The following is a 23,718-nucleotide window of genomic DNA, read 5'->3' as shown; positions in this document are numbered from 1 at the left end:
CACTGCGGCTACCGCACTAAATATAAAGCCAAGGCTAGGCTATGCATCCCATAGCCCAATGGGACGGAAGGTCGCGCTGTGATTGGCTTTAGACGGTTGCCTAGGTAACTGGTGACACGTTGGGCTTCCTCTGAAAGTTCCTCAGCCTGAGTCTGCGAGGAAATTCTGAATATTTTGTGAAACATCTAAAGAACACAAATCTTGTATGGGGCCGGGGGTCCCTGGCCACTAAATATTTTCAGATGGGGGTCCGTGAGAAAATTCATCTTAATTTGAGGGTCCTTGACATGAAAAAGTTTGAGAATTTCTGATGATATGAATGAATGAATGAATGATGATCAGTGACTGATTTCTATCTAGCCTTACATTAAGAATTGCCTGCCGAGACTTCCACATTGTGACAAGTATGTTGGGACGACGGTCACAACGTCACTCACAATGCGATACGTCAAATCTCAACGTCATATCTCGGTAGGTAAGTCATAAGGCAGGCTAATTTCTAGTACCCATCTATCTCTCCAGAACGCTTTGAGAGATAGATCCATAGTGGATCCAGGGAGTGGATCTCCACGCGTCAACAGTTGCCTGGCAACCAACTAGCTAATCACAGGGTGACAGTCTCTCCTGGATATGGGATCTATTTTATTTTGACAGACAATACACTTCCGGCATCATGAACTTCTACTGCAGGAAAAGACAGTTATGTTGCCCCCCAGAGGTGATAAGTAGAAATGCCCATTACTTGGCATCTAAATCAGTGTTTCTCAAAGTGGGGTCTGGGACTGGGGACCACAATAACCTACCTGACCTGGCGGAGACCTGTCTGCTTCTAGTTTTCTCTCTGTGTTCTGAGGCCTTTTCAGTCGCAATTAAGAATACAACTTTTGCCTGTGGTGTCATCTCTGTCCCGTCCCCCCAGAGAGAAAGATAGGGCAGGGAGGGGCTGGGAGGAGAGGGGATGTGATAAAAGCCAATCATTTCACTTTTCTGAGCCTAATTATTCAGAAAACCCCAGACCACAGAAAATCCACTGAATATTAAAAGACAAGTTCAGTTTTTGGGGGTGTAATTGAGTTCAGGAAACCTAAAAAATTAAGCAACTTTAAGCATCAAACATGAGTGTCAACAACCCCCACATAACATGTAGATGCAGACTACAGTGCATCTGAACATATTTTGTGTCAGGGAACCCCATACACGATTCCTGTTTTTAAAATATATTCCAAATTGTTCACTTCTTTTCTTTTTCTTTTTTTCTTTAAAAAATAAGATCTACAAGCTCACAACGTACGTGTTGCTTCATGACACATAGTTTTTCAAATAACCCTGGAACCTCCCCAACTCCCCTAGTAGCTACCCCTGAGTCCTCGGACGGTCGGACCCCCACGTTGAGAACCGGTGGTTTTAATGAATAGAAGTGTGTGTGCTTTCTTTACATGCTTTAACTTGTTTGCATCGTTAACTTGTTTGCATCGTTGTCTCACAGCCGCTGTGACATGCAGAGGGATTGTGCACTTTGACCTAATATGATTTGTTCATGTTAGGCTTTTTACCGAACGTGTGTGTGTGTGTGCGTGTGTGCGTGTGTGCGTGTGTGCGCGTGTGCGCGTGTGCGTGTCGCTGTTCATTCCCCATGGTGCTGAAATGCGTGCGCATGGATACTTTTCCCAACTATAGGCTGGTGGTGGCGGTGGCAATGCATTCAACTGTTTTAGCTGAGCAGCAGGAACGTAGGTTCTATCGGGTATAGGTTGAACCTTCAGAATCAGAATCCACCACTTCAAAATCCACCCCTACGGTGAGCCCTAGGAATCTGTGGTCTGCATTCAGACCCCTCTCCACAGGTTGGAAACCCCTGCAACAGTGAACTATTTCAACTCAAGAGGGCGCACGCAGGCTGGCACTCCACTCCTACTGGGCTGGCACCCCGTGATTCTTTTTTTTCTCTTTTTTTTTCCCCCCTTGCATCCTAGAAGCGTTCAGAAAGCATTCACACACCCTACAGTTCTCTGCTGCTCCACGTCACTTGCAGAAGGATGGGAGAGAGTTGTGAGTGCACCTTATTGCCTTATGGCTGCTGGCAGAGATGGCGTCCACACATCCACCCGGTGAATAAGCAGAAAAACAAGGAGAACCATGAGATGCTAAACGTTTCAGTCTAACAGGATACCATTGCTTCATTTCAGCATCATAACATGAAAAGACGACCTTTGATGGGTGTCGATGACAATGCTTTAGGGATATTATTAATGACTGGAATCTTTATGCGTTTTTAAACTGTGGTGTGATTGCTCGGAGGAGGAGGCGGGGAGGAGGAGGAGGTGCGCGCTGGGTTTGTTGTCTCTCTCAGCTGTTTCTCCCTCCGGAGAAGCTCTCTCATCCTCCGACGCATCATCAGGGAGGGACACGGAGGAGGAAGAGGACTCGGACGGGCACGGCGGGGGAACCACGACGGGGGGCGCGGCGGGAGCGAGGGCGATGGCTGCGGGCGGAGGAGGATGCGGGGAGACCGTGGAGCAGTGCCGGGCCGAAGTGGAGCGCCTGACCCGGGAGCTAGCAGAGGCGAACCGGGAGAAGGTCCGCGCCGCGGAGTGCGGGCTCGTGGTGCTGGAGGAGAACCAGACGCTGAAGCAGCAGTATGCCGACCTGGAGGCCGAGCAGGAGGCGCTCCGGCTGGAGCTGGAGCAACTGCAAGAGGTAATAAGGCTATAATATGCAGTGGATCTCAACCTTTTCAGGCCGCTACCCCCAAAATAATCATGTTTTAACAACTACAAGCACTAAGCGTTGAGGCATTCCATTTTTTATAACACTGGTATTGTGAAAATAGAAGATCTACATTGCTCACAAGCCATTGAAGAGGCGTTATGAGCACGTAGATCTGCTATTTTCACAATTTCTGCCTCTATTTGACAGTTTGGCCAATGTTTAATTTGTCATTTTAGAGGTATGAAAATTGTCCGTTAATTGTGATTTTAGAAATGTGCATAACCCTCTTAAACTATATGTCGGTTTCTTTACTGTTGAGAGAGAAAACAATGTTGCACATTAATCATCTGGAGACCCCCCAAAATAATTTGGGGGTCCAGACCCACAGGTTGAGAACCACTGGGCTATATATGGATGGGCTCAAGCACTTGCACACATAGACATCAAAGGGAGCTTGAGCCCCTGCCTTTTTATCTATAAAAAATGCCCTCTCCAGACCATGAATTGAATTTATGAAAATAGCCGACCTCTAAGTTCACAAAACGCGTTGTGAGCTTGGGCTTGGAGGTCTGCTATATTATTACTAATATTTTCACCCAAAGGCCCCTTTTAGATATTTCAGCCCCTAGCTCATTCTCTGCACGTCCCTGGATGGGCTCCTCAGCTGGGATCTGACATGGGTGCATGGGTTGTGTTTTGTTTATCATGAACTTTCTAGGCTGATACAATTAGCTATATTCCGCAGCATCATCTCCAGAAGTTGGCACTGGACCATCTGCAGATCTGGGAGGGGTGTGTGTGTGTGTGTGTGTGTGTGTGTGTGTGTGTGTGTGTGTGTGTGTGTGGTGTGTGTGTGTGTGTGTGTGTGTGTGTGTGTGTGTGTGTGTGTGTGTGTGTGTGTGTGTGGTGGAGAGGGGAGGGGAGCGGGTGTATGTCTGACAGAGGGAAGGGAAGGGATGGTCTTCATTGTCCTGCATGGAATCCACTAACAGGGAGGGGTTCAGTGTAGTAACCTGATGCTCTGCGCAAATCAGAACACAGAGAGGCTGCATGCCGTGGTGGGATGCTGAAGCAATCCTTTAGTTTTAGATTAAATGTGTTCTTGCATTAAACTATAGGAGATTGTTTATAGTTTTGTTTTGTTTTTATATAAAAAAAATGTATATATTTTATAGAAATCTGATTGCAGTGTCTATTGACACTAGTGACTGACTGGTTTATTGGTACTTTGTGTCGTAAGACTCACGCGTGTGGGAGCTTGTAGATCTGCTCTTTTCGGTGCACATGCGCCTTTGTGCGAAGGGCCATAAATTAGGCATAAGACAACATTCCGTTCAGCAGGCCCATGGTTTTCTAGGGCTAGGAGGACAGCACACATTTTAAATATTTGATTGTGGCCTCTAAAGCTTAGAGCCGTCAGCCGTGAAAGACCTACATGTCTGTGTTAGCCTCAATGCAACCTCTGTATAAAAATACAGACTTAGATTAATTTAATCTAAATAAGCACTCTGGGTCCTTACACTCTCAGAGTACGATTTATTGTCTCTATAGACAGTGCCAGGTCTCTTGTATCTGGTAGCGTATATTAGACTATAAAGCTATGCTGGTAGCAAGCCAAATGTATGCATATTACAAGTGTAATAACCTCAAACCAGCATGGTGTAGAAACAGTTTTTCTGTATGGTTGACAGGAATATTGATTGTTATGTCAATATTGCGTGTGTGTGTGTGTGTGTGTGTGTGTGTGTGTGTGTGTGTGTGTGTGTGTGTGTGTGTGTGTGTGTGTGTGTGTGTGTGTGTGTGTGTGTGTTTTCTGGTGTGTTATGCTGTGTTTAAGATTAAAAAGGAGTCCGCACAAATGTACGTTTACTAGTGGCTCTTTCTCAGAAGGTCTGATGAAGAGACTGGTCGGCTTGAAACGTTACCACTAGTAAACGAACATTTGGGAGCAGCAATTTGTGTGCAGTCTCTTTTTGAGCGGTGGTAAACCGCTCCTAAGAGTGGCTGTGCGTGTGTCTGTAGCCACTTTTCCTCAGCGTTTTGCCATAGCAATGTGTTTTCCTCTGCGTTTTGCCATAGCAATATGTGTGCGTAGCCATATTACATCATATTACATCACCAATTATCTGTAGCCACTATCTGTAGCCACTTTTACTCAGCGTTTTGCCATAGCAATGTGTTTTCCTCAACGTTTTGCCATAGCAATATGTGTGTGTGTGTGTGTGTGTGTGTGTGTGTAGCCATATTACATCACCAATTACATCCTAGACTTACAGTATATCCTAGTCTTTTTCCTCAGCGCTTTGCCATAGTAATGTGTTTTCCTCAGCGTTTTGCCATAGCAATGTGCGTGTGTGTGTAGCCTGTATTACATCACCAATTACCAATTGAAGACGTTATGCAAGCACGACCACCGCTCACTTCACATTGGGTATGATTTTTTATTCTTACACAGGCTACTGTTACTGTTTTTGGTCCAGCACCCAGGCTAGTAGGTTTGGGATGTTTGTGTCTTTTGGCTGTTTTTCATATTCTCTTTCAACCAAGTGTTTGCTGTGTTCACACTGTCAGCTACAAAGCTACAATTTACAATTTAGGCATTTAGCAGACGCTCTTAATCCAGCGCAAATTAACACACAGAGTTGGGAAGTAACAGATTACATTTAACGGGATTACGTAATCAGATTACAAAAAAAAAGAAAAACGGTAACTTGTAAAGTCTCAGGTTACATTTTAAAATGTGTAATCTGGATTACAGTAACGGTTCTGAATGATGGGGGTTACATGCTGGATTACATTCTCCCCTTGCCCTCATCAATTTTACAAATAAGTTATAAAATAACGCCAAACAATAAAATAATCAAGTCGAATCAGTGTAAAATACTGCCATTGCACTTAAGTTTTTTTTTTATTTCATAGGCTCAATATTCTTGTCTAGTTATCAATGGTAAAACTTGTTTTATTTAATTAAAGAGAGTTTTGCGAAAAAGTAATCAAAAAGTAAATTGTGGTAATCGGATTACGTTACTGACTACAATTATTTAGCAAGTAACTTGTAACTGTAGGGGATTACTTTTTGAAAGTAACCTGCACAACCCTGTTAACACATAAAATGCATAGAAATTGTAATCTAAAGACGTAAGTAGACCAAGAAAGTCAGTCCAACAGTAGAATAACCAACAAATAAAACAAACACAATAAAATCAAAAATCAATCACAAAATCAATAATCTGTACATCGAAGCCAAGTAGGATGCCAAGTAGTCAACAATGACCTGGAATCAGTCTATATAAAGAATCTAAATGAGATTTTAGCCTTTTGCATAAGCCTGTATGGTCATCGAGGATAGGCAAGTGCTACGGTAAGTGCTAAGGTGGAGTCTGAAGAGGTGAGTCTTCAGCTACAGCCATTCATGCTCAAAGGAAGCCAACGCCATGAAGATAGAAAGTGACTCCTGTTACAAAAAAAAAAATCTACAAAACGTAATTATTTCCTTCAGCAGCTCTTTTGAACCCCCACGGCCCAGGCTTTTATTTCCCTTTAATATTTCTCTCGCTCGTCGGACGCATGCTTGACGAGGTCAACAAGCATGCCGATCAACACTTAATCAGCGACTGATAGGCCTACACTGCGTCGCTTTGTAGTTTTGTGCCATTTGTAGCAGCCAGTTTGAGCACAGCATTAAGCTTGCAACAACAACGAACATTTTGCAACACTTGACAACATGCCACTCTGTGACTAATGAGGCCGAAGCCTTTTGTCTTTTGTCTTCATTGTCTCAGGCGAGGCTAATGCTCATTCACTCACACTGTCCGGAGGGCTTTCAAGTGATCCAAGAAACAAACCCCCTCCCCATGATCACCACAATGCCATGATGATGTCACTGTCTGACTCTGTGAGGCTAGGGACACGTGCCGCACCGTGTTGCTATTTCAAGTTGTCACCTCATCCATCGCTCATGGTGGACATGACCCAGACCATGGGTGACACAACACAATTCTGTTCTGTCATCACACAATAGGTCTGGGTCAAAAAGCATCAGATATTTTAATCTGTGACACCGCAGCCTAGATTGATATAAAGTAATATATATCGTCACTGTCAGGCAGAAACCTTGTACCTCCAAGTTTCACATTTGTATGTTAAATTAAAGCCCCTATTTTCACTATTTTAAATTGTTTTTAAAATAATAACAAAAAAAAGAAGGTTTTAGACAACGATGATATAGTCAGTCAGGTTGTATGTTGAGCACCAGGTGCCAGAGATCAGCCTCGTAACATGGCTGCCTACAATCAGATTGTGTGTGGCCTAAATTCACAAAAGGGATGTCACAACATTTTATTTTTGGGGCTTTTCTGTTTTCATTTCTTTGGAAAGCACAGTGAAGATAGGACAGGAAACAGGGAGCGAGAGACAGGGAGTGACACGCAGCATAGGCCGCCGGGCTCGGGAATCGAACCCGCAAACCGTGAAGTGTGTTCACTGGCTGCTGATATCGTTAAGCTACTTTTTAAAATGCTGAAAACAGTTAGTCTGGAGCCCTGTAGCGCGTACGTAGAGGGGGCCCTTGGACCTTCAGTGCCCAGGGGCCCTCAGAAGTGTTAATCATGGCCTGCCCCCTGTAGTAACTCTGAGGACCCCCTATGGGTCCCGGACCCCCTGTTGAAGACCCTTGCACTAGAACATTGGTGCCTCATTAATTTAATTTTACTTGATGATTAATTATCATACAAATCAGCGATCTACAATTGAATTTAATATGTCATTGGCTTTGAACTTTGGACATAATAGTGACATACCTTTTAGGCTTCATAACCTTAAGTTAAAAAATAACTTAAATATACTACGAAATGACTGACATATTTAATCACTTTTAAATGTAAACAGCGGAAATAGCTGATGTACAAGCTAATCGTCATGATTATGAGTATCATGCAAAATAATTGTGATAATCTCAAATGATAGCGATTAGGCTGGCCTATGAGGCAGTCTCATAACCGGGCTGTCTCCAATTAAATTACGTATGGCCTATATTCACAACACGCTTCATGATAATCATGTTCTTTTGAAAGCCAGGGCTTATAATACCTCTGTTGTTGGCCTTTGCGTGATTCACTGTACGTCAATTCAGTTCAGTTCAATAATCAATCTTCTTTAACGAGCTGCGTCGGGTTGGTGTGTAATTAACTCATTTTGTTACCCGGTCGATCGCATGCGTATTATGAGAACCACATTTATTCTCCTCCCTGTATGGTAATGTATGTCAGCATTAATTCATCACTTTGTTTGCTGTGTAACACAGACACACGTTTGTAATGCAGACAGGGAAGCTGACGGAGCATTGATATGCTGAAGGTCAGTGTGTGTGTGTGTGTGTGTGTGTGTGTGTGTGTGTGTGTGTGTGTGTGTGTGTGTGTGTGTGTGTGTGTGTGTGTGTGTGTGTGTGCATATGTGTGTGTGCATATGTGTGTGTGTGTGTGTGTGTGTGTGTGTGTGTGTGTGTGTGTGTGTGTGTGTGTGTGTGTGCGTGTGTGTGTTTGTTAGGGAAGCAGACAATGGTGCCAGTTTACTAGTAAGACGCCTCAGGCTGACATGCGACCTCGCCCTAAAGGGCGAGGTCTTGCCAATTCTTAGCCATCTGGCCAGTGATGTATATCGGACCAGTTACCCATATATGGAGACCCCTGCATGATAGTCAACAATGTTATGTCAAAACGTGCCCATATATGGGCATTACCAAATATGAGCATTCCCAGAGCATGTCCTTAATATTGATGACATTGGGACAGGGATCTCCATATATGGGCATAAAACGTATGTTAATTAGTAAAGCCAAGCAGGGCCTTGGCGAGTTAGGGCCTGGGTTTGATGCCTGGCAGCCTGGGGATCTCCATTTATGGGCATAAGGGGGTACCCTAACAGGGCATCATCTGGGAATGCCCATACTGTATATGGACATTTTATTTATTTCATCCTTTATTAATATATATCCATTCCATATACATATATGGACTTAATATTAACGTTTTCGGGGAAGGTCGGGTGTAAATTAGAGTAAAAGCAGGCTCTTGGGCCAGTTAGGGCTTGGGATTAATGACATCAGAAATCTCCATATATGGGCATAAAAGGGATTTTGTTTCTGGGAATGCCCATATATTTTATTTTATTTTATCCTTTATTAATAATAATAATTATGTATCCATATACATACAATATATTTTATGCCCATACATGGAGATCCCTATCTGAACCAGCCACACAGATATGGGCCATGGCTTGGCCATCTGGCCAGTGATATATATCGACGATGACATCAGGGATCTTCATATATGGGCATAAGAGATTCTGGGGAATACCCATATATGGAATTTTACATAGGTGATGTCACCTGTGATATCACCTGTGTCACAGTGACAAGGGAACAAAGCAATAGACTGTAAAAATGAGTACTGACTGACTGACTGATTGACTGACTGACACAGAGACAAGCTGCGACATTTCTCATGGTATACTGCGACCTTCGGTCGCAATAAACATGCTTTTGTTTACTTACAAAATACTTTGACTGAAGTTGTACAAATCAGTGATTCTCAAACTTTTTCATATCAAGGACCGCCACATTCATTTTTTTTTCTCAAACTTTTTCATATCAAGGACCGCCACATTAATTATTTTTTTGCTATTTTCAAATAGACAGTGCTCAAGTAGGTTACTGTACCCAAGTAAAAGTTGTACTTTTGCTTTACTTGAGTATGTCCATTTTTCAGTACTATATACTTCTACTCCCCTACATCTCAGAGGAAAGAATTATTAGTATTATTACTTGAAAAAAGATTATTATACATACATGCCATAAACACTTAAAGGAGTAGTTCACCCCCGAAATGACTTTTTTTTTACCCCCATTGATTCCGGGAAACGGGTCACCATCCGGAATCAATGGGGGTAAATTTACTCTAATCAAATTTTTGTCTTAGGAATGTGACAAAAACCCAAAAATATTATTGAACTCAACTCTCCATTGCATGAGTAATCAATAGAAAAAAAGTCATTTCGGGGGTGAACTACTCCTTTAAGCCTTATGCTTTGTCTTTTTGCAAATAGCAGATCTATAAGATCACAACGCGTCACATTGCGAGGCATTGTGAGCTTGGAGAGTACATTTAAGTATATTGTATTTTCAATACTTTTGTACTTCTACTCCAGTAAAGAATTGTATAGGCTACAGGACTTTGGGCTTTTCCTGCATTTATTGATAGTAGATAGTGGAGATGGACAGGAAACTGGGAGAGAGAGACATGGAGTGACATGTAGCAAAGGATTTGAACCCGGGACGCGCAGTCAGGCTGCATTATGTGTATGAGAGTGGACCGCTAGGCCAGCAGGCACCGACATTGTGACATTCCTACTTTTACTTGGATAATGGAAAAAAGTAAACATTCTGCCAGCCGCCCCTCCCTTTGTCACTGTCCTCTGAGACAGCCTTTGTCCTTAACGAATGACAAACATACAGCAGACGCCAGCACGCACACACACACGCACGCACGCACGCACGCACGCACGCACGCACGCACGCACGCACACACACACACACACACACACACACACACACACACACACACACACACACACACACTGTGACATTTTTATTTTCAGATGCAGTGGAGTAAAGTACATTTACTCAAGTACTACTTGGCCTAAGTACAACTTTGAGGTATTTACAGTATGTACTTGAGTACTGGAGTAATTTCTAATTTTCAGTACTCTTCTACTCCATGTTACACATCTCAGAGGCAAATGGGACCGACCCACAGGTTGAGAACCACTGCCCTACAGAGTATTTCGTCATTGTGGTAATAGTGGTATTGATACTTTTACTTCAGTAAAAGAAAACTATTTTGTACTTTTTTCCACCACTGTATTGCCATTTTTCATTTCTGATGTATACCCACTGGGAACTAGTCTAAAATTAGTCTAAAAGTGAAAGTTTTTTAGACATCTATATATAGAACGTCTATAGCTATATATACTTAAGGACAACGTCTCACTTTCGTTATCACCCACAGAACACGCAGTCACGTGTCTTTGTCTATCTCCTCTTTTCTTACCGCTCTCTCTTTCTTCTCTCATCATCACGTTGCCTTCTGCCTCTCCGTCCGCACCTCAATATCTTCTTTTCTAACTCTTGGTTGCTTAAACGCTCCTGGGCCACGCACACATACCCACGAACACACGCACATGCCATCTTCATTCCATTATAGCCAACTCAATACCCCTCATTTCATCTCAATCTTGTGCTATCGATCCTCTCTGATCCAGGACCTGCAGCTGATGAAATCAATGGAGAGGTGTAATACTTAGAAAATGTGTTGATTAGCATCACATAACCATTAAAAACCTCTGTAGTTAGTAAAATAATAAGTGTACCCTCTACGCCAAGCTGATATTTTCTGTCAAATGTTCCACCTACAATAGAGCTGGTTGTGTTCAAGTAGTTAAAGGTGAAAACACCATTACATTTGATCATTCACATATAATACTATGCCTACGCAGTAAAACTCTCAGTGTTTATTTATCCATTTGCAACTCTGAGTGTACACATTTAAGGTGAGGCTGAAAAACACAGTATTTTGCTGTGTAAGGACAGTTTGGTCTATGTTAAAATACTTTTGCCACCTTGTTACAGGGCTGTAGGAGTTTCTATTGCCCCCACATGAGCGATGGTAACCATAACCCTGTCTCTCTGTATGGTAGAAGTCGAGGAATTGGGGGGGGGCTTTTATGCCTTTATTGATAGGACAATAGACTGCAGGACATGGGGAGAGAGATGGGGAGTGACACACAGCAAAGGTTGTCGGGAATGGGATTCGAACCCACGACACGCTGTCAGGTTGGCATTGCAGCCTAGTGTGTCCAGACCACCACACCGGCAGCCTAGGCCAAGGAATTTACTTTTGGGGTAATAGCACAGAGCTGGCTTCCTGTGTGGATCAAGCTTTGTCTATAAATGATTCACTGCTGCATACTTTCCTCATTGCAAAGAGTGCTAGACTGACACATCACTATTTCATGGACAGTCAAAAATAAACTTGCATCAACAGCACACAGTAGTAAACTCTTAAACCCTCTCTATACTTATTACTTAGTAAACCTTACATGATCTTTTTGTCGCCTCTACACCAAATCTCTATACCACAAATATAGCCAATCTTCAAGCGCACAACATTCCATGTTGCGATGCGTTGTGAGTGTGTAGATCGTCTATTTTCACCCAGAAAATAGACGATGCTAGGGTCGAAGTGATTAAAGGACCATTCCAACCTTTTTGACGTGTGGTACCTTGTCACTCTTATTCTGCGAAAAAAACGATGCTTGTTTGTTTATACCTGTATGTTTTGAGAGACATCAAACTTCAATAGCAACCATGAATAGTCCAATATATACCGCAATAACGGGTCCGCGTCAATATGTCGACGGGCCGTTGTTCCGACCACCTAAACCTAACCTTAACCATAACCCTAACCTCAGTAAAACTAACGCTGGTGAATGCTAACCTGGTGAAATGCTAACCTGCAGACGCTGGTGAATGCTAACCTGGTGAAATGCTAACCTGCCGACGCTGGTGAATGCTAACCTGGTGTAATGCTAACCTGCCGGTGCTGGTCAATGCTAACCTGGTGAATGTTAACCTGGTCGGACCAATGTGTAGGTCGGAATTTTGAGCGGACCCCGCAATAACAGCAAAACACAAAGGAGAGAATTAAGGAAGTCTGTACATTTTACACTCCATCCTCACCTGTTGTGAAAAATCCACCTGACATGGAATTAGTCTTTGTTGGACTTTGTGACTGTTTGTCTGTCTGTCAGTCTACCTCTGATTGCAGCTTACTCTATCTCTGTATAAACCACTAAGACTCCCTAATCGGGAGATAAGCGACCGTCAGGTCACATGCACAAACTTTAGAAGGCAATCGTAGCCAATCAGTAGGTACAGTAATATGGGAAATGGGACAGATCCATGTTGATGACATGACTTTAGAGATACTGTGTACAGCTTTGCGTGATATTTGGGCAAAATCTGTAGGAGCAGTGTCCAAAAATGTGTTTTGCAAAAATCGGCCTCATCATGGCGCTAGAAGAGGGCCATGTGAGAAATCAGGGCTGGAGGTTGGGGAGCCCGCCTGGGGAACCGGAGCCCCCTGTTGTCCCAGGTTCGATTCTAGGTCAGGGTAGCAATGTCGATGTGTGTCCCTGAGCATGACTCAACCCCTAATTGCTCACACGCTCCTTGTGGGCAGCGAATCAGCTGGTTTGGGCTGAAAGTACTGAATTCCCCTCGCGGGAGGAAATAGGTATCTATTATTATTATTAAAGCTCACCAATTGCTTGCTCTTTCCTGTTGTAGCCTAAATGTAGCCCAAAACCAAAACATGCCGCTTCCAAAATGCTGCATTTAATCTTCGTGAAGTAGACTCCATTTCTGTCATGTTTGTGATGTCATGTGCATTAGCTAATAGGATGACATGGACGGGCGGGTTTCATCTAATGCCTAATGGAACAGCAGCAGGTGGTAGCTTCCTCACTGGCCTATAAAGAGCTATGGCAACAGCTCACTGCTAATTAGCTCGCCCTACAGGAGTCCATTATATTGATCCACACATCCAGCTGAATCTCTGTTTTCAGTGCTTTGTGTTCAGCATCAATACGGCCTCATATGTGGAAAATAGGGATGGGACGATGATCGGTTTGATCTTTCATCGTGACAAAAAGACGCTCACAATAGTCGTATCGCAGATATTTAAATTTATCGTGAAATTGTCTGTTATACAGTACATTGGATCCGTACGGGCTCTGTACTTGAACTGCTTTTTTTCCCCCTTCAAACCAAATCTCTTTGGCAAAAATAGCAACACGATGTTGTGGACTTGTAGATCTGCTATTTTTGGCTAATGTTCCCTCCAGAATATGGATGCTGGGTTGCATGGGGTAAACAAAAGTTCAATTTTAAGAGTTTTAAGCATGTTTTGATTATCGCGATAATATCATTAATCGCAGATATTTTGGCCAAAATAATCGTGACATGACATTTTCATATCAAGCGTAAATAACTCATAAGTTGCCACTTTACTTTGTGATTTAACTCTCATGATGCCACAGGAAATAAATAAGATCTCCCCGTAACTTAATCTGTTTCATAACAAATGCAATAAGGAGTTTTAATGCAAAGTGCTTTGTACCATCGTGCATTTCCAGTTGGCTCCAGTCCAGTGGTGGAAAAAGTAATCAAATTTTGACTAAAAGTATCAATGCTGCAATGTAGAAATACTCTGTTAGGGCACGGTCACACCGCTCTTTTATTCTACCTATGAGGGTGGATTCTTTGAATGGGAATGGCGTGGTTTGATGGTCTTGTGCATCTTTCTGGGTGCTACGCAGACCTTGCGTTTATGCGTTCTATATGACTTGTCTATTTGAAGCAGATACATTCTCGACCCAGATGCTGCTTTTCCCCCTCTGTCCAACCGGGCCATGGTTGAGTCGAAGGCAGAACGTCCCAAGACTCAGGAAGCGGCACGGTGCTCTCAATCGAGCAACTGGTTGTAGCTCTAACTGTCCATTATAGACACTAAAGCTAAAGATAGCCGTGGTCGCCTGATAAAGTTTGATATACTTGCAATGTAACCGGACAAAGTGATTCTACTAGTCAACGGGTTACGGGGAGGGAGGGGCTTGAGAGCCAGTGACAGATGCGGAGGTGCAGGGCCGGACTGGGGCATAGATTTGTCCCTGGCATCTTGGCCCAGGCAGGCCCACCACAACCGGCGCGAACCGAACTTAGAAGATGTACAAGGGATTGTATATTGTGGGATTGTATCAGCTGTTAAATCTTTGGGTGGGACTCCTGGGCCACATTAGCCTGTGATTGGGCTACTAGGCCAGTATTCAGATGATAGACAAGCCACTGGGCCAATCATGTGATGTCTCTCTGCTCTGTGGGCTGGTGCTACTGAAGGATTGGGCCTCCACTCAGTGGCCGCCCAGCCCAAAAATTACTGTAACTATCCTAAAATGGTAGGAAGGAAATTACCAGGCGTATGCCCGGTATGCCAGATGCCCAGTCCACCCTTGCGGAGGTGCATCAGTGGTTGCCTAGTGGTCACATCATCCTGAAAGGGAGTGTGTCACTGCTTATCAGGACCAAAATACTCGTTTTTGAGTGGTGCTGGCTTCGTGTGTAGGTCCATATGTCCCTATGTCCGTATGACATGGAGCTAACTAACATCACAGACAGAACGGCCCATACAAGGAGATATGCACATGTGTCGTGTTTGATACCATGTGAAGTGAGCTAGGAAATAAAACGTGGTGTGTTTCAAGCTTGTATATAAGGCGATTAGGCGATTATATGTAATAATTGTGACAGGCCATCCGATCTATAGGATTTGCAATGTTGGAAAAAGTAATTTTTGTTTATACTGAAATGCCCCAAATCAGGACCCTGAGTTGAAAGTGGTTAAAACTATATAAAATTATATTCTGCTCCTCCTGTACTGTAGTTTCAAGATGGACTTCTTCCTTTCTGTGGGGAGTTTGCATGTTCTCCCCGTGTCTCCTTGGGCATGGGCCCTCACACAAAAACATGCAGTAGTCCTGGTTTCTATACTACCTCCCCCTAGCCAGCCGGGTGCTCCCCAATGTCCCCTGGCGCGGCAGGGGGAGAGCGGAAACCAGGACTACAGGTTAGGTAGTCACCGGGTGAGAAAAATGGGTTGCAAAAAACGTGGGATAAAAAATATATAAAAAATATATATATGGACTTCAATGGGAAGGGATTTGTGGGCAGCAAGTATAGAAAGAAGGAGTCTGACTGTGTGTGCGTGCGCGCGCAGCGTACGTACTATACTTTTGAGTACCAAACGTCCCCACAGGTATAGTAGCATTTGAGAAGTAGACATTGTGAGGATCACTTTCCTGGTCCTCGTAAGATAAATGGGTGTTTTGGGGAGTAAGGCTTACAATTAGGAAATCAGGATGGGGTTAGGGTTAGGATTTTAGAGGTTAGGTTTAGGGGTGTGGGCTAGGATTTAGACTGGAGGTTAGGTTCAGGGGTTGGGGTTAGAGTTGGTTTATACTTAGTTACGTGCTGTTGTCGCTGCAATAGGTTGTGAGATCTGCAATTGTTCAACTATTTTCGATGCCATCTTAAAATGTTGACGTCCTCACAAATATAACAATACAAACGTGTGTGTGTGTGTGTGTGTGTGTGTGTGTGTGTGTGTGTGTGTGTGTGTGTGTGTGTGTGTGTGTGTGTGTGTGTGTGTGTGTGTGTGTGTGTGTGTGTGTGTGTGTGTGCGCGCGTGCGTGCGTGGGGTGGGGGGTCTGGTGGGAGCAGTAGGCGTGACGAGGAGATGAAAAATGCAGTGTGTGCAACTGTGCATTAGCGGTGCTGTCGAGGCTAAAAACAGAAAGTCGCAATGGGAGCTGCTCCGGAGATGCCCGTTACTCCACTGCTGATGATGTCACACACGGGCCCTGGGAGCCAATGGGATGTCTGCCTCCCTGACTTGTTGTTACCCGGACACTAACCTAAGTCCAGCATGCAGTAGTAGAGCTTTTGTCAATGGCTTGATAATATGTTAGATCTATCTAAATTGATCCTATAACCTTCTAGAAAAGACTTTACTGCAGGGGACTTCAACGTCTTCAGGCCAAGGACTCCTTAGTTGAGAGAGAGATGAATCACCACAACCTTTTCATAGATTCCATATAGTTTCATTGTTTGACAGCACAATCATCAGTGTATTTTGGATTCATGTCAATTTGTGTTTTCAGATATGTACAGTATTTAACCACTTGAACAGTCAATACTTTATAAACTTGACCTTTCACGATGTACTTAGTCTGCTCTTTTTTCCCCTCTACACCAAACCTCTTTGCCAATAATAGCCGATCTACAACTGCGAGGCGTTGTGAACTTGTAGATCTGGTCTTTTTGGCTGAAGTTTTCAGAATATGAACACTAGGGTTCAAGTGGTTAATATAAAAAAGGAGAAAAAAATCTTCTATCACACAAAGATTTGGAGGACCCCCTGTAGTAACTCTGAGGAGACCCTAGGGGTCCCGGACCGCCTGTTGTTTGAATTCATGGTCGTCCGGCGCTTTTAATGTCAGGCCTTCAGATTAGTTGTGCACAGACAGACAGTCAGACAAACAGACAGACAACACAGACAGACAGACAGATAGACAGACAGACACACGGTTGTCCCCTGTTGTTTCTCTTTCTGAACAGCAGGTTAATGGTTACTGTAGGGTTGCTGCGTGAATTATAAACCTGACAAACCCACGTGTTCACAAGCACTTAAGGGCGGACTGGATGTCTGGAAGATGCATGTCAGTCCGTGCACACACAAACACATGCACACGGACTCACGCACGCACACACACACACACACACACACACACACACACACACACACACGCACACGCACACGCACACGCACACACGCACGCACACACACACACACACACACACACACACACACACACACACACACACACACACACACGCACACACACAGATACTGCATGTCCCCTCGCAGAGGAGAAAACATGGTGAATTATTCAATAAGTATGAGGTCATGTTTGTACCCCATTTGAACCACAATGAACCACACGAACCAGGACTTGCAGCTCTTATTTTCACCACTTGTTCTACAGTTCTTTCTTTTATGAAAGAAATAGAAAAAGAAAAAAACTTAGGGGGGTTAGGTGTTCAGTGCGTCCCATGATTTACAACAAGCTAAAGCCACAACTTTGCAGTCAAATGTCAGTGGTTTTCATCATAACTGGATGCTGGGACAAGTGCACAGTAAAATCCTGACTGTTAATTTAAGTGAGTGTACAAATATTGTAACCAAATGTAATCGTACGGGACCATTTGGTTACATTTGTACACTCGTGGAGTGTTGCAGTAGTAGTGGATAAATTACTGCTACTGTAAATCAAATTATTATCTATTTAGGTGCTTAGCAGAAATGGAAATTCAAAAATATTTGGGAACCTTGATTGCACATAGATTGGGGTCCATATTAAACATGGGGGGAGGGGTTAGGGTTAGGGTTAGTCACTGCTGTAGTATGTGGATACATGGTAGCATTAACAAATTAACCACTTAAAAACCTTATATGGTTGACTGGATTCCCTCAGGGCTCTACTAGTGTTTGCTGTTATTGTCGGGAAAGCTTTTGCTGAATAAAAAAGAAAGCGAAGCTTTCGCCAAAATACGTGTGCTGGGGTTTAAGTGGTTAAAGAAGGGAAGACGGCAGAGTAGAGCTGTGAAAAATGGAGAGATGGAGAGAGGGGATGAGAGCAGCACAAAGGAACCATGCCAAGGGAGTGGTGCTACTATAAAGTGTGATTAAATGTGATTGCTCTGCCCCACCTCTCTCTCTGTCTGCCTGCCTGCCTTCTGCTTGTCTGTCTCTGTCTCTGTATCTCTGTCTCTCTCTCTTTTCCATCCTCCCCTTTCTCCCTATTGGTCCACCTTTCTCCTCCGTGCTTCTCTTTTCTAGGGATGGGACGATACGATACGCGATATTATCGTATCGTGGAGATTTCATTTATCATGATATCGTCCTCTGTCATGCACTGGGATCAATTCACCTTTTATTTGTCGAGCTGCATATTCGGTACCACTTAACCCATTTAGGCCTAACCTATAGAATAGGGCTAAATCAGAAATTAGCCTACAAAACAAATATGTTGCTACATACTGTACATGTACTGTAAGCCCCTCCCAAACAGCAAAATGTGTTCCCGGCCTGAATGGGTTTAAACCCTCTAGAATTGGTAAAAGGTACTTTATACGTACTTGATACAGTCTTTTTTTCACTCTCTATCAAATGTCTTTGCCAAAACATAGCCGATCTGCTATTTTTTGGCAAATGTTCCGCCCCAGGATAATGGATTTTGATTATCGTGATGATATCGTAAATCGCGATTTCTTTTGTTACAATAATCGTGAATGATATGAAATGTTCATATCGTCCCATCCCTACTCTTTTCCCTTCTCATCCCACCCCATCACTTAGCCTTCTCCCCCCCCCCCCCCTCTCCATCTCTATCTCTCTCTCGTCTCGCTACTCTCTCACTTATCCCCGTTTTGAAAACAATCTAATGGGAGCAGGCGGGCTGTACGCCCCTGAAAGGGACACTGGAGGTCAACGCCTTCCCCCAATAACACAATCCATTACTGGATATGACAACAAGCCAGCCATTCACCCAGCTAGCAGACCGACACTGTTACTCCAATGCCAGTCGGATCTGTGCTTTTAAAGTCATTTTTAAATGCTCTACTTTTACTCTTACTTTTCATTTGGACAATAAGTAAGAGTCATTTAAATTCAGTAAATAAGTAATGTAAATTCATTTCTTTGACATACTGTGAAAGCAATATGGGACTGCTGGTTTCCAGCGGGTGGCAGTAGTGCAGGATTATGGTTGCAAGCCTCCCTTAAAACCAAAAGAGGAGAAGAAGAAGGAGAAGTATGAGGAGAGTGTTTTTTGCAGGTCTTTCAGCACAGCTGGTCCGACCAGTTTAACATTCACCAGGTTACTATTCACCAGCGTGACGTCGCCAAGTTAGCATTTCACCTGGTTAGCATTCACCAGCGTTAATTACTTTCGTCACCTCCTCGCAGCCAATCACAAGCTTCCGCTGCCTTAGTTGCTTTTTTGATGCACTCGGGCTGAAAGACCTGCAAAAAACACTCTCCCAAGAAGAATGACTTTGTATTGGGACAGCTTAGGTAACGTGTAACATGTAATTAATGTAAAAAAATAAATAAATACAAAAATAAAAAGTACTTTTTGCCAGTTACTACCAAAACCTCGACAGGCTGTCTGTCAGTCTGTCCGTCTGTCAGTCTGTCCGTCACGTCACACTTTTCCCCAACTCATATCTCCGCCACCGTTGCCCCAATCCATGCCCAACTTTGCACACACACTTCTTGCCTGCCAATCCACAACCTCCACCCCTCCCGGGACCCCCGGAACTCCAGGGACCCCCAGGGACCCCCTGTCGCCGCCGCCAAAAAGTGCTAAAATGACCAATGACCACCCCAACGGGGCTGTTCACAGGGAATTCCCAGGGAACACCGACTCCTGGTGCTCCAGAATGGATGCAAAAGTGGTCGCACCCCTAGTGGAGGACCCCCGCCACTGCAGCGCACATAAAATGCCGTAACTCGGGCTAGGAGCGACCGGGAGAGCCGGGGCCGGTACCCACGCACCAAGAGAGCCGTCAACATGAATCTGTCCCATACAGCGCCACCATCAGGCCCAATTTTTCAAACACATTTTTGGACACTGCTCCTACAGATTTTGCCCTAAAATCACACAAATCGGTACACAGTATGTCTACACTCATGTCATCAACATGGATCTGTCCCATATAGCGCCACCATCAGGCCCATTTTTTCAAACACATTTTTGGACACTGCTTCTACAGATTTTGCCCTAAAATCACACAAATCGGTACACAGTATGTCTACTCTCATGCCATCAACATTGATCTGTCCCATATAGCGCCACCATCAGGCCGACTTTTTCAAACACATTTTTGGACACTGCCCCTACAGATTTTGCCCTAAAGTTACGCAAATCGGTACACAGTATGTCTACACTCATGTCATCAACATGGATCTGTCCCATATATTTTGGGACAGACCTGACGGTCGCTTATCTCCCGATTAGGGAGTCTTACTGGTACTTTTTACTCAAAGAGTAGCTTTTAAATAGGCTACTTTTTACTCTTACTTTTGAGTAATTTCCTGGACTAGTACTTTTACTCTTACTCTTACTTTACTCACAAAAGTAACAATATTCTTACTTTGAGTAGGATTTTTCAGGTACTCTTTCCACCTCTGGCCCTCACACACTCATGCGCTCACTCTAAAACAGGGGTCTTCAACATTTTCAGGCCAAGGACCCCTTAGCTGAGAGAGATGAAGCAGGGACCCCCAGAAGCTTTTCATGGATTCATGTAAATTTCAGATATGTAACCACTTGAACCGTCAATAATGAATAAACTTGACCTTTCACTCAGTACTTAGTCTGCTCTTTTTACCCTCTACACCAAACCTCTTTGCCAAAAATAGCCGATCTACAAGCTCACAATGCCTCGCCGCACGAAGTGTTGTGAGCTTGTAGATCTGCTTTTTTTGGCTAAAGTTCTCAGAATAAGGTGGTTAGGGTTCAAGTGGTATAAAAAAGGAGAAAAAAAAGTTTCTATCACACAACGATTTGGAGGACCCCCTGTATTAACTCTGAGGACCCCTTAGGGGTCCCGGACCCCCTGTTGAAGACCCTTGCTCTAAAACAAGGCAACTCACCGAGCAGAGGCTACAGGGAAACCAAAACATAACATGGTAGAGTGTCACCTACTACATCATCTGCATCCCTTTAATAGGGCAATTCATCTATTTATTTAGCTTTGTGCTTTGTTGATACGTCATTTATTATCAGCAACATTATTTATAGTTGTAACGTGGGAACCAGAGTGGACCCTTGAGGGTCTGCCATTTATTTCTCTCTGCTCCTTTTTCCATCTCTCTCGCGCTCTCTTTGTTTTCATTCTGCTTCTCTCTCATCTCAGATAAAAGGGGATACTGCACTGTGTTCCTCCACCTCTCTCTCTCTCTCTCTCTCTCTCTCTCTCTCTCTCTCTCTCTATCTCTGTCTCTCTGTCTCTCTCTCTCTCTCTCTCTCTCTCTCTCTCTCTCTCTCTCTCTCTCTCTCTCTGTGTGTCTCTCTCTCTCTCTCTCTCTCTCTCTCTCTCTCTCTCTGTCTCTCTGTCTCTCTCATGCCTGATGCAGGGTCCATTATTGATCTATGTGCCGTTGAGCTGTTAACTGTAGGGAGAGAGGGAGAGTCTTACAGTAAGAGGATAAGATTGGTGATTTTTCAATAGAATATATTAAAAGTGGCCTCACTCATTGGGACATGCACGTGTACACACACTAATTTAAGACGCCAGCATGAATACAGAGACAGGCATTATTAAATAAGAAAGAATACACATTTTATGGAAGGCAAGGCAGTTTTATTTGTGCAGTACAGCACATTTCATCAACAACAACGGCAATTCAAAGTGCTTTACACAGAACATGAAGCAAAGGAAACACAATTATACAATGACATTAGGATGCATCAAACAAAAGAAGTAAAAAATGACAGATACAGTTGCAGTGCAGAAGACTAACGAAAAAGAAAAGTAACTCAATCAAAGGAAGCGGCAAACTGTGTGCGTGTTTGTGTGTGCGTGCGTGCGTGCGTGCGTGCGTGCGTGCGTGCGTGCGTGCGTGCGTGCGTGCGTGCGTGCGTGCGTGCATGCATGCGTGCGCATGTGTGTGTGTGCCTGGGGGTAGTACAGTATCTATAATTACTGGCAAAACGGAACTGACCTTGATTCTGAGTCATGCTGGCAGGCCTCATGCCTCCGGTCACCCAGTAGGGGATTAGACACACACAAGCGCACGCGCGCGACGCGCGCACACACACACACACACACACACACACACACACACACACACACACACACACACACACACACACACACACACACACACACACACACACACACACACACACCTCGTTGCCTCTGACTCTACAGGATTACCTGCCCGTATTACCTTGCATGTCATTCTTATTGATCGAACTCAACCTTTTACCGCTTGAGAATCTTGAAAGCGTCAGCAGCCCACCCATCTGACACTTATCTAATTTAGGATTAATCCAGATGGATTTATCTTACATTATAGGGCATGAATAGGACTATAACAACACTGTCCTCGTCTAGACTCTAGACACAGTGCAGTAACTCAGGGGTCTTCAACGTTTTCAGGCCAAGGACCCCTTAGCTGAGAGAGAGAGATGAAGCAGGAACTCCCACTACATATTGTATAAATGTGTGATACAGATTTTCATAGATTTCATAGATAGATTCATAGACTTGTTTGACAGCACTGTTAATGTTTTGTAAACTCGACCTTTCACTATGTAGTATGTACTTGGTCTGATCTTTTTTACCTCTACACCAAACCTGTTTGCCAAAAACAGCCGATCTACAAGTGAGAGCTTGTAGATCGGCTATTTGGCTAAAGTTCTCGGAATAGGGATGCGACGGTTTAAGTTGTTAATTTAAAAGAATTATCCTATCACACAAGGATTTGCCCCCCCCCCGTACTAACTCTAAGGATCCTCTTACTATAGGGGTCCCGGACCCCTATAGTAAGAGGATCCTGCAGTAAGACCCCTGCAGTAACTCTCATTCGGGTGGGTGGAAGATGTACAGCATACAGAGGTTTACACATTCTGTGTCATTGTCTCACAGATGTGAATGTTCCCCCCTAGAGTAGGTATGCTAGGGTTCAAGTGGTTAAAGGTAGGGTACCTAGTCTACGTATGTGATATTTGTTTTTGCTATAGAGTGTTTGTTCAGTCTCTCCAGCTCTTTATTGAACAGAGAATAGGTTTTCTGCAAGGTTAAAATGACCCATTTGTCAGCTTCCTTTTTTATAGTTTTCCAGTTCCAGTTTTGTCTACCCATTTCTTTGTGTCATCACTTCCGATTTCACGTGTGTAATATGTATCTGACTCCTCTATCCTGATTGGCTGAAATTGGTATCCCGACCTGAAAGGGATATTTCTGTTTATTAAAGAGCTGGACAGACAGGGCAGTTACTGAGCAAACACTCTATATAGCAATGACTTATCAGGGTATGGAGCTATTTAACACTTTCTAACAAAAGAAAATCACTTTCCCTACCTTAAATGTAAAAAACTAAAACAAAAGTTCTATCGCAAAAAGATTTACCCCCTTAGGGGTCCCGGACCCCCTGTTGAAGACCCATGGTATAGCGGGTGGTTAAAAGGAGTTTTTATTTGGCCTTCCTTACACAGAGTTAATTTAAAAAGTCAGGGTCCATTTGGTTACATCCGCACACTCTG

At 43.7% G+C, this 23,718-nt stretch overlaps 1 protein-coding gene across 1 annotated transcript in view; it reads left to right on the top strand.

The window, feature by feature from the left end:
* Positions 1 to 2,478: 2,478 nt before the first annotated feature.
* LOC308308821 (protein bicaudal D homolog 1-like) overlaps positions 2,479 to 23,718 on the top strand; it is a gene marked incomplete at both ends in the record, with an annotated part of 64,691 nt that continues 43,451 nt past the window's right edge. The window contains one exon of the mRNA XM_080754273.1: positions 2,479 to 2,697. Within this exon, the coding sequence (XP_080610399.1) occupies positions 2,479 to 2,697 (219 nt within the window). The remainder of the gene's footprint in view (positions 2,698 to 23,718) is intronic.

This window comes from Nannobrachium achirus, assembly GCF_963921795.1.
Source record: "Nannobrachium achirus genome assembly, chromosome: 23".
In the NCBI taxonomy this organism is placed as follows: domain Eukaryota; kingdom Metazoa; phylum Chordata; class Actinopteri; order Myctophiformes; family Myctophidae; genus Nannobrachium; species Nannobrachium achirus.
Note: the sequence above shows the minus strand (reverse complement) of the source record. Positions and strands in the feature narration are given on the sequence as shown.